The sequence below is a fragment of the Ammospiza nelsoni genome, chromosome Z (assembly GCF_027579445.1).
Source record: "Ammospiza nelsoni isolate bAmmNel1 chromosome Z, bAmmNel1.pri, whole genome shotgun sequence".
In the NCBI taxonomy this organism is placed as follows: Eukaryota; Metazoa; Chordata; class Aves; order Passeriformes; family Passerellidae; genus Ammospiza; species Ammospiza nelsoni.
The window spans coordinates 30,759,206-30,770,452 of record NC_080669.1 but is presented as its reverse complement, the minus strand read 5'-3'; the positions used below and the strand labels follow the sequence as shown (position 1 = coordinate 30,770,452).

Sequence of the window (11,247 nt, the reverse complement as noted above, 5' to 3'; positions counted from 1 at the left end):
CATTAAACCTGAAAATTAAATCAAGTTTTTATTCAAAGCATCTATTAGAACGACAGCACATCAACTCATCTGCTTTTAACTCACACCAAACTACAATTTAAATCTTTCAAAGAACCAAACAATTTCTTGTATGTAATCACTTAATAAAACAAAAAGCAGTCTTCCACAACCCATCTTTGCTTTTTTAACTTGGTATTTTACCTTAAACTTGTCATGATCGAAAACTGCTTCAGCTGTCTGAATTTCGTCTATGGCAAAGTACAATCCAGTGTACTTGTCATACTTCAAAGACCTGAGGAAATATTCTGGCTGACTGAAAAAAGAACTTGAAAAACCTCAAACCCAACAACAACAACAACAACAAAAAACCCCACCAAAAAATCCACAGCCAATCCTGATGAAGTAATATTCCAGTCTGCAAGTGGCTGGTAATTACAGTCTTCTGCCCTGTGAAACACTACTTGGCAGCAATTCTGAGTTATGATTCAGAATTACAACAGATGTATGTTCAGGGCTCATTTTGGGATCAGACTATTCACATGAAGTCAGATGAACAGTCAGAAGCACTTAATATTTTTCAGAAACCCAAAACTTACATACATTAATGAATTACTAGTTTTACATAGGCAAAGAAGCCTTGTATGACTAGTGCTTGCTATTTTTTTCAGAAGCTGAAGCAGAAGTTAAACCGTATCACTGGTGCAAAATTATTTACAATCAATGAAAGACACTTTCTTTTTTAAAATTATTCAATTTCTTTTTAGTTAAGTGCATCAACACAGGATTTAAACAAACTGGATTAATGAGATTTTCAACCACAGAAGGTTATAGAGAACATACTTCAACAGCTGCAGTTTCTGATATAAAACCACTCTACTTTTCTGGAACAGCTGTATGCATCTGGTCATCCTACATCAAGTGATTGACAAAATGTTTTCTTCCTTTTCAGTTCAAGCGAGAGGAAAAGAAACTTCCCTTCTCATCTGAATTTCCTGACTTCTAACGAGAGGAAGAAATTAAAGCAAGCAGGTCAGTAAATACACATTATTAATATCCCCTTAAGCAGTAGCTTAACAACAACAACCAACAACAAAACCACACACAAAAAGTCCAATCTGAAAACAAAGTTTTGTTAGCATATTAGGAATCTCTGGCTGCCTTCAAAGCAGAATATGGTAAAAGATCACCATGAGGCAATGCTACTGAAAGTACATAACATTCACAAAGTGACAAGATACCCTGTTAAACATTTTATATCAGCATCTGAGTACTAGGCAGCATTCTGCAACTTCATTTATTTGGGAAATATATGAAATCACACTGTTAACACACTTGTAACTACCTTTGGAAGCCTATTTTCTATTTGTATAGTGAATACTTTTCTGCAGTGTTTACTTTATAGCTGTGCTATGGTTAGTGAACAAAAAATTGGCATGTTATGCTGGAGTAAAGCAGTAAGGTGGCTTTATGCACAGTAAGTATGGAGGCTTCTATTTGCTAATCATTATAAAAGCAATGTTTTAAAACTTAGTGTTTGCTAATAGAAGAACCTAGAATAGTTTACTACAAACTCAAACCACCCTGTAAATAACCCCTTTATTAACAAAATCAAGTGCCAAATCACTACAGGGCCCAAAAACCTGAAAAAATATTACCAGTTCTTTACCTTTTTCTAGACTTTGCAAGACTAATCATTTTCAGATAAAGCAATGTGCAAAACTTCCCAACTACACATGTTAGGAATAACAAGTGCTACCAAGAGATTCTGCTGAAATCAAATCAAAAAAATGTGAAGCAGCAAAGTCAAGCCTCATACCTTGGGCAGTCACAGTGAAGACATTCCCTGCATGAAGCATTTTCTTTCCCTGTACAAGTTGAGATAACTAAACTCTGCCCTTCGCCTTGGAGATGCTAGGTATAGATATACTGACATTAGAAAAACATGGTTTCATTGCTGTTTAACAATATCCCCAGACTCATCACTTGGCTAGATAGTCAGATAAATACTTTTCTGTTAGCCTTCTTTGGCCACATGTACCATCCTGCTAATTGTGAACACTTTGTTCAGAAAGTGTTTCCTGTGAAATCTGCTTCGGATAAATGAGTTAACCTTGCAAAATCTAGCTTCCCATGACACATAAATTTATCAACCCTGCCTTATGCAGTCCCATATTTACAAAATACTTAGAAATTTTACATCTGTCTTCTATCCTAACAAAAGTGCAATTCTCTCACCCCATGTTATGGGGCAACAACATTCTTCATAAATTCTACAGAATAGCAGCCTATTATAAGCAAATAAGGTGCTTAGCTTATGCTTGGGATCTAACTGGTTAAGTAACACCAGAAAGCACATTTTTCCTGGGCAGAGACTGCTCCTCCTATCTACTGTCGCAGGGGTGCCACAGCTAAGTTTGCCAGCTCAATGAGTGCCAGCGCGCCATGCATGCGTTCACGCTGCTCCTGGAGGCGACGGTGGCGGGCAGCTGAATGAGCACTGTTTTTCTCTTCATCGTCCTCTTCATCAGACTGAAGATACTCCATTGGGTCCTGCTGTTCCTGATCTGTTTTCTGGATTGCTTTGGTCTTCAAAGCAGGAGCACGCTGCTCTCTAGTCTCCCAGTATCTATAACATCAAAGGTGAGGAATACTTGTAAAATACACACAACAATTGACTCACACACCAACAATTCAAAATGGGCAAAAACCTCCCAAGTACTAGCTTGCATCCAACTGGGCATTGCACTTGGCTTTACCTTTCAGCCCTTATATGGTAGCATTTAAGCTGTCAGAAAACTTCTTTACTCAGTATTTTAAATGTGAAATGCCCAAGTGAACATCTGTGACAGACTTCTTGTCTCCATGGTGTTCTCAGCAGGCACTTCTTCCAGACATACAGTACACCTCATACACATGCAAATTCAGCAAAACTGTAGCACTAGCTAATAAAGTATTAGCAGGTGTTGATCAAGCAAAAAAAAGTATTGAAGCAGAGAGCAAACACAAAACAAAACAAAACTGTAAGAAAAAAGTCTCAAGAACTTTGTCTTGACCAGGAGTTCATAATTCTTTAAGGAGAGGCAAGGCTGTGCTGATGTGTACTGGAAAAACATCTAGTTTTGCTTTCTTGAGGTTTATCTATCCCAAAGAATAATGCTGTGTTACACTACTCTTTTAAGTATTTTGAGAAAGATGAGGAAACTTACTTCGCTAGCCACTCAGCTACAGCTTTATTGTCAGCTGTCTCCTTCTTACTCAGCCTGTCTGTGAGCTCTTCCCTCTTCAGTCGGGCATAGGGATGTTTGGGACAATGACGGTTTGCATGTGTGAATCTGCTTAAACAGCCTTAAAAAAACACAGAGTGACAATGAAGAAGTGTTACAGAAAGCAGCCAACCAAAGAAAGTGTAGCATCTGTGGGATAGAAATGCCACTGAATCCACCCTTCCCCATTCACAAATACCCTAGGTTTTGTTGAAAACCAAAGGCTCTAGGTCCATAACACGCCCCATTATTTTATACACTAGTATCCACTGACACAGAATGTATGCAATCCTTAGATACATACTTGCAGAATTACGCAGATTCTGCAGGGCTCTTCCCTTCCCTAAAAGTTCCAGCAAATTTAAACTCCAAAGCTTTTGCCATGTCAACACGCATATATTCCCAATATTAGTCTGACCCCGGAAAGCTGCAAATCGTTCTCTGATGACTTACCATTCTCTGAGCAGACAAAAGGCTTCTCTCCTGTGTGGAGACGCTGGTGAGTTTTGAGCTGCCCACTCTGTACAAAGGCTTTCCCACAATCTGGGTAATCACATAAGTAAGGCCTTTCACCTAAAAGTAGTAACAGAAGAGATTTATGAAAAATGACTAGAAGTGTCATAGCACCCAGCAGTGGTCCCTGGTTTCAGAAACTTGCATCTACTTAAAAAATCCTGCTTTACTTAGAAGCGCATGCTCTGTGCTACTGAACAACACACTTACTTCCTAAAAAAAAAAAAAAAAAAATTGTACTTTTCCTTGTCACATTTCCTGATTTAAGACTCCTAGATAGCACTACATAAGTTTTGTGAAACTGTGCAGATACAAAGCAAGAAATATGGACAAGTAATTGGACAAGTAATGTAATACAAGTTGTAACTAGAAACATTTTATCCTTACCATAGACTGAACTAGGGTAAAATATCCTGAGGTCAACATCACTACAAGGTTATAGAAATATCTCATTAGAAGAAATAGCTCATGTTCAAGAAAAGTTATAATGATGAAGGGTGCATGAGAAACTTATTCCAGATTCAAGTTTTCTTAAATCAGTCATCAAGGAAGAGTTCTCCATGCAAACTGCAACCAGGAGAACAAAGGTAGCAGGTGTCCCCTTCTTCAAGTGGACCTGACTGCACACACTACACAAAGGTATGCCATGCCACTGCCCTCAGGAAGGCAACAAAATGAGGGTGAGTCTGGCTTACTAATTCAAAGGAATGACAGGGTAAGCTCTACGCAGTTAAGTAGTTCTTACAAGTTCAACACATTGCAGGACCGAATGAAATAATTTATTTTGAGCAAAAAATGAGGAATGCTGGTGTTTAATATCATTATTTAGATTAGTCATAGTGACCTGAGTCAGAAGGAGATGGTGACAGCCAGGGCTTTTGTGGGATTTTTTTTGGTTGGTTTGAGGGCAGTGCTGGTGGTTGTGTCTGTATTGTGAACTACATTTTTCATGTTTTATGGCAAACAGTGTTCTGTTGAAGAAATAAAATGTATTTGCTTGGTTTAAAAAACCCAAACAGCATCTTCAGTTTAAGCTCAGCTGAGTATTGAGTGAGTTCATCATACATTTAAACTTAACTGCAAATCACCTTCTAAATACAGTTCAGTAAATTAGCCTGATCTCCTCCACCCCAGAAAATTAATTTTAGGTGGTGGGAAAAAAAAACTGGGTGGTGATTTTAAGCTGTAGACTCTTCTCTCAATATTTAAACTTACTTCCTAGGATGTGACAATCCTGAAGCTGCCACTTTTTAAGTTACCCTAACCTCTTACAGCAAAACTTCAATTGTGATGTGAAAAATACATCAGCAAAGAGGAAACAAAGCGCAAAGACGCAATCAGGATACAAAGTGCTACCAGGCTCAAGTACAGAGTACCAAGCCCAAGACTACAGTCTTTCTTAAAAAGTGAGTCAGTGACAGATAAAATGTTTACACAATTTGGCTATACTATTATAGCCTAAATTGCTGCTACACTTCCCCACTACAAATATGGTTACAAAGACTTTGATTGACTAACAAGCACTGAGTGCGAAGTGTGGTTAATTTAGCAGTTACAATAAAATCATAACAGGTCAAGTTCTTTGAGGTTCCTTTATGTTTGTCTGGGGGGATTTAATTCCTTCATTTGTGCTTCCTAAGTGGCTCTCCCCAGCTATTCACACCTTCCTTTTACTCACCGGTGTGAGTTCGTTTATGGGCTTGCAGTGACTTCTCTCGTGGAAAGACCCTGTTGCAAATATTGCAGCGTATCCTGCTGGAAGAGTGCTCTCCTTCACTGATCAGGTCTCGGACGGTGTCTGCTCTTGGACGGCCACGTCTTATTCCATCCTGGGTGCAAATAACGAGGCAACTAAACTCGGGCACTTCCTCCTCCCTGCAGTTTGGCCAACTGGCACAGCATCCCCTGGAGCGAAGGCGTGACCAAGGATGGTGCTGTGACAGCACAGAGCCACACCAGACTGTGCCCAGCCCATTCCTAAGGGCCCGGTGCAGGAGGGGAGATAACAGGCACCACCATGAGCTCAGGAGCACAGGGGAAACTGAGAACAGGATCACAGAATGGGTCAGGCTGAAAGGAACCACAGCGGGTCATCTGCTCCAACCTCCCTGCTCAAACAGTCATTCTAGAGCACATGGCACAGGATTGTGTCTAGGCAGTTCTTGAGTATCTCCAGGGACAGAGACTCCAAAACCTCTCTGGGCAACCTGTGCTATGCTTGGTCACCAACACATAAAAAAATTCCTCCTCATATTGAGGTGGAACTTCCTGTGTAACAGTTATTGCCTACTGCCTTTTTTTCCTCCAGCTTGTTACAAGCAAATCCTACCTCCATCCTCTTGCCACCCTTGTAAGATACTCATATCCATTATTAAAGTCATCCCAATCGTCTCTTCTTGAGGCTGAACACGTACAGCTCCCTCAGCCTTTCCTCATAAAATATATGCTCCGGTCCCTAAATAATCTTTGTTGTTCTATACTGGACGCACTCCAGGAGCTCCATGCCTCTCTCGTACTGAGGAGCCCAGAACGGGCTCCTCAGTACGAGACAGACCGCTCCAGACGCGAGGAGAGAGAAGACAAGAGTTTTTTTCGGCGGTGAGGATGGCTTTTTTTATGGCTATTTTTTTACTTTTTGAAGGAGGGAGGACGGGCAGCCGCCCGGCTCCCCGCTCTCCCCCGCGGCGCGCGCGCCGTAGCCGGAAGTGACTTCACTTTAAATGCCGGGCGGAAGCGCGGGAGGGGCGCGCGCGGCGGAGTCACCCTGCAGGCGCGCGGCCCGCCCGCCCCCGCCCTTCGCGCACTCACCTTCAGGTGCCGGTGCCGCCCGCCGCTCCCCGGGCTCCCCGGCTTCTCGTCGTCCCCGCCGGGGACTCTGCCCGCTCCCCCGCGGGGCGGCGGCAGGGCTGACGGGCCGGCGGTGCTGTCGCCGCCGCCCGGGCTGAGGGTCACGTTGTGCGCGTTCTCGCCCCAGCGCCAGGGGTAGACCATGAAGTCGCTGAAGCCGGGGCTGGTGGGGACGGGCGGGACGGGCATCGGCTCCTCGGCCCCGCTCCCCGCCGAGGAGGGCTTGATCGGCGTGGTTTTGATAACGGAGACCAGGACGCGCTTCGGGGAGTCCTGGCAAAAAATCACCGGGGGAGCGCCCGGCGGGAGCCGCTCCGCCATCGCCGAACCCTCGCGGGCAGCGGCGAAGGGTGGGAAAGAGAGCGAAAGGAGTGCGCTCCGCGGCGGCACGGCCCCGCAGTCCGCGCCCGTGTACCGGAATGGGCCGTGCAGCTGCACGGAGGTCCCGCGGCCGTCGCCACCTGTCGCCGCCTGGGCTCCTGGGCTCGCCTCAGCCGCTCATCACTGAGGACGGCGGCTCCCTATGGTCTCGGCGGCTGGCCCTCCGCACCCCTCCGCCTCCGCGGCCACCCCCGAGAGGGTCCGCCAAGTCAGCGGCGGCCCCCGGCCATGGCAGCGGCCGGAGCGAAGCAGTCACAGCGTCCCCGCACCTTTCCGAAGCGAAGCCGGCCCCGCTGGCAGCCCCGGTCCCGGCGATTCCCGAGGAGGAGCCGCCGCCGCCGCTGCGATACCTCCGCGCTCGCAGCCCGGGCCGAGCCCCAGGTTTTCCCGCGTTACGTTTCGCGCCCGAGCGCAGCCAATCACCCGGCCCGGCGCGGGTGTCACGGGGAGTCTGTTCCCGCCGGCCAACCGCTGGGCGGGAAAGTCGGCGGCCGCGCCCCCCGGGGCGGGGCCTGAGGGCGAGGCCGGGCTGTTGCTGCCATTCTATTGGGCAGAAGCCGGGCTCACGGCCCCGCCGGAGGCGCAGATTGGCCCGCCGGGGCGGGGGCGGGGGGAGGCAGGGGCGGTGCGCCCGGGCAGGTTTGGCGCGCTTCGGCTGTGGGCGGGCTGCACGGGCCAATCCCTTGGCGGCGCAGCGGAGTTGGCGCGCCCGGCGGCTTAAAGGGGTCGCCTGGCGGTGGGACGGCGGGTCGTGGCTTCCCCTCCCTGGGGCGGGGGAAACGCTTTCCTTTCCCCTGCTGGAGCCCTGCCCTCAGCGGCGGACAGAGCTGGGACCGATCTTACGGGCTGGGAGAGTACCCTCCGCGGCGATCGCAGGGCGGGCGGGGTCGGGCCGGCGCGGCCGTTATGGCTCTGGCGGGGCCGCCCGGGGAGACGCCCCGTCTAGCAGCGGTGCCGTGGCAATAGGGCACTTGTGGCTGTACAGCTACGTGCACCAGTCCCGGGGCTGTGAGAAGTGTGTAGAAGACGTTCTCTCGGCCGTCGACTCGGGAATTTTAGGAGGTTCTTAAGGCAGGTGTTATTTTAAGAGGATGGTGCCAGACTTAATTTAGTGGTTCAGAGCGGCAGGACGAGGAGCAGTGGCTCTAAACTGAGACATAAGAAGCTTCACTTCAACATGAGTGACGGCTTCTTTACGTTGAGTGTGGTAGAGAACTAAAACATAAGTTTCCCTTCAGCACGGGGCTGCTCCAGTCTGAGAACATAGCTTACATTTATTACATTAGTAGCTAAATTTTGAGGCCAGTATCAAGAGCAGAGATGCCACAGAGCTCCAAAAATTGTGAGTTTTTTTTCCCAAGATCTATTTTGTTCACAGTTCATATACTGCTGACTGCTGCCTTGTAAGAGTGTTGGCAAACTTCATGACTGACAGGAAAAGGAAAATGCAGGGAAGAGCAGGTTTGCAGTGTATGACTACTAAATAATGCCCTTTTGGATAATGGGAAAAGCCTACCAATTCTTCCAATACAGAGGCTGTAATATGGGGCGTCAGCATTCCTTACCCATCCTGAGATCAGCAGCCCTTTCATTCTGAATTATAGTTGAGTTTGCTTCAACTGCTCTTTTAAACTAACTGAAAATCCTCAAGTGTTTACTTAGGCAAATTCTTGTCCATTGCTATGCTATCCCAGCTTCTCCAAGTCAGTGTAACATGTCAAAGTCCTACCGTTACTATGCCGGGTCAGGCCTTCCTTACCAGGCCAGAAAGAAAATGCTGCAGCTTGTAACATTTGTTTCCAAAATGAGCAAATAGGTTTCCACATGCTTGGATCTGATCCCCTTAAAACCTTTGGCCCTGAAAATAGCCCATGGTAAATACTTCTGGTAATATAATGATGTTGTAGAGGAATAGTCATACAAAAAATATGTTAAAATCTACTTTAAAATTAAAAAAAAAGAGGAAAAAATATTCATGTTAATATAATTGCACCCCAAAACCAAGCTGCAAATATTCTTCATAACTTCCCAAAACTACATGCCTAATGCTTCAGGTAGTACATGTAGCTGCTAAAGAACTCTAGTGATGGATGGAATTAACATTGTGAGCTGGTATACAGAACTGTAGATACTGGGAATGGTGCAGTGCATTGTGAGCAACAGAATATCTCCATATTTAACCTATGCTGCCCCAGTGTACACATTATGTTTTGTGATGGCTTTCAAGGGCCTGGCAGCAGATTAACTTTTTTATGTGGGTCTTGTAAATTTTTCTAATGCCAATTTATTGAATTTTGTTAATAGAGGCAACACAAGAGAAGGGAGAAGTTAGTTGATGCCACATCTGATATTTTAACTGTTCTGAACAGTAGTGTTTTATGTTGTGATAGCCATAACCAAAGAGAACTGAACTTTTTCTTCCAGATCCTGCCACTGGAAGAGAATATGGGCATATAGAATGTACCTGGCCTAGAGGGCTTAAAATACACAGTACACAGCTGTCGCAGACATTTTTTCATAGAAATCTTTTCTTTGAGATTTGTTCATCTTCTGGAAAGCTGAAGCCCCAGAAGAAGAATGTAAACAATTGTTATCAGCTAGTGTAGAATGTAACAAGTGCAGCAGTGATTAAGCTTCTGTGAGTGTTTAGATTTGCTAATCACTTACAAGAGAGTTTGTCCTTGCTTTCTGCTGGACACAGAACTTTGTTGTTCATTCTTTTCTATGCTATTCTTAGCTTAGCAGCCTCTGCAACTTCTCTCCTTATTCTTTTTAGTATAGTTATAATGTATTATATATCATATATCAATAAATCTAACCTTCTGATCATCAAACAAGATTCTCATCCTTCTCTGACCCTAGAGACCTTCATCAAGGTGCTGTAATACACAGCCATAGGTATTATGATGTATTATTAAAATAGTTCATGTTACATGTAAAACCTGTTCTAAAGTAATCATCTGAACTGAAGTGTCTTAGCAATATTAAATATGTTTCCTTTTCATAGTATTTTGATGCGATGCTACTAGCTTAATGTGTGTTGTAGTTTGACTGTGGCTAGATTCCTAAGTCTCTATAACTTCTCTCTGCAGCTGGACAGAGGAAAGAAATTTTAACAAAAGGTTAATGGGTTGAGATAAGGACTGGAAGAGATCGCTCACCAAATACCATCATGGGCAAAAGAGGCTCAACTTAGATATATGAAGGGAATTTATTACTGACAAAATCAGAGCAGAATAATGAGAAGTAAAATAACCCTTGAAAACATCTTCCTGCCACCCCTCCTTCTTTCCAGCTGTGCTCCTACCCCAGCAGCACAGGGAGACAGGGAATGGGGGTTATGGCCAGTTCATCACCCCAGGCTTCTCCCACTGCTCAGGAACAAGAGTCATTCCCCTGCTGCACCATGGAGTCCCTCCCATTGCAGACAGTTCTCCATGAGCTTCTCCAACATGGGTCCATCTCATGAGCAGCAGCTCTCAGTGACCTGCTGCAGTGTGAGTCCCTCCCATGGACACACAGGCCTCCCAAAACTGCTGCAGCCTGGGTCACTCTTTTACAGGGTGCAGTCCTTCAAACACAAGCTGCTCCAGCCTGGGGCCTCCGTTGGGTTCACAGACTCCTTTGTGCATCACTGGCTCCAGTGTGGGTCTCCCCACCAGCTGCAGGTGGATCTCTGCATCCCCATGGACCTCCATGGGCCGCAGGGCACAGCTGCCTCACCATGGGCTGCACCAGGGGCTGCAGCAGAACCTCAGCTCTGGTGCCTGGAGCACCTCCTCCTCCTCTGACCCTGGTGTCTGCAGAGTTGTTCCTCTCACGTGTTCTCACCCTACTCTTCTCTGACTGCAACTACATATGTGCAATATCTTTTTTCCTTTCATCTGAAATCTGTTATCACAGCAGTGTTATCACCATTTCTGACTGGCCCAGCCTAGGCCAGTGACACATCTGTATTGGAGCCACCAGGGATTGGCTCTGCTGGACATGGAGGAAACTTCCAGCAGCTTCTCACAGAAACCAGCCCTGTAGCCCTCCCTCCTGCAAAGCTTGCCCTTGCAAACCCAATTCAATGCATTAAAGCATTAATATTTTAGTGTAGAAACAAGAAAAAGTTCACTATGCAAGTTAAAGGACCAAAATAATGAAACATTATACAGTCAGATCAAATCCTCCTTATTACAACAAAGCACACCTTTTATCACACATGACATAAGACTGGAATTGTAAAAGATAGGGAGCA

General features: G+C 45.6%; 1 protein-coding gene across 1 annotated transcript; it reads right to left on the bottom strand.

The window, feature by feature from the left end:
- Positions 1–15: 15 nt before the first annotated feature.
- Positions 16–7,115, bottom strand: ZNF367 (zinc finger protein 367). The gene is made up of 5 exons (XM_059492265.1): positions 6,585–7,115; positions 5,455–5,605; positions 3,717–3,836; positions 3,207–3,345; positions 16–2,626 (listed from the first exon to the last, which is right to left on the bottom strand). Exons 1-5 carry the CDS (start codon positions 6,942–6,944, stop codon positions 2,386–2,388), a joined length of 1,011 nt encoding a protein of 336 aa, XP_059348248.1. The 5' UTR covers positions 6,945–7,115; the 3' UTR covers positions 16–2,385.
- Positions 7,116–11,247: the final 4,132 nt, after the last annotated feature.

Excerpts from the sequence above, each read along its gene's own strand:
- ZNF367 (XM_059492265.1), bottom strand. The coding sequence starts at position 6,944 with ATGGCGGAGCGGCTCCCGCCGGGCGCTCCCCCGGTGATTTTTTGCCAG. Across the intron at positions 3,346-3,716 it reads TTTTGTCTGCTCAGAGAATG|GCTGTTTAAGCAGATTCACA; the intron begins GTAAGTCATCAG and ends TGTTTTTTTAAG. Across the intron at positions 2,627-3,206 it reads GTAGCTGAGTGGCTAGCGAA|ATACTGGGAGACTAGAGAGC; the intron begins GTAAGTTTCCTC and ends TTGATGTTATAG.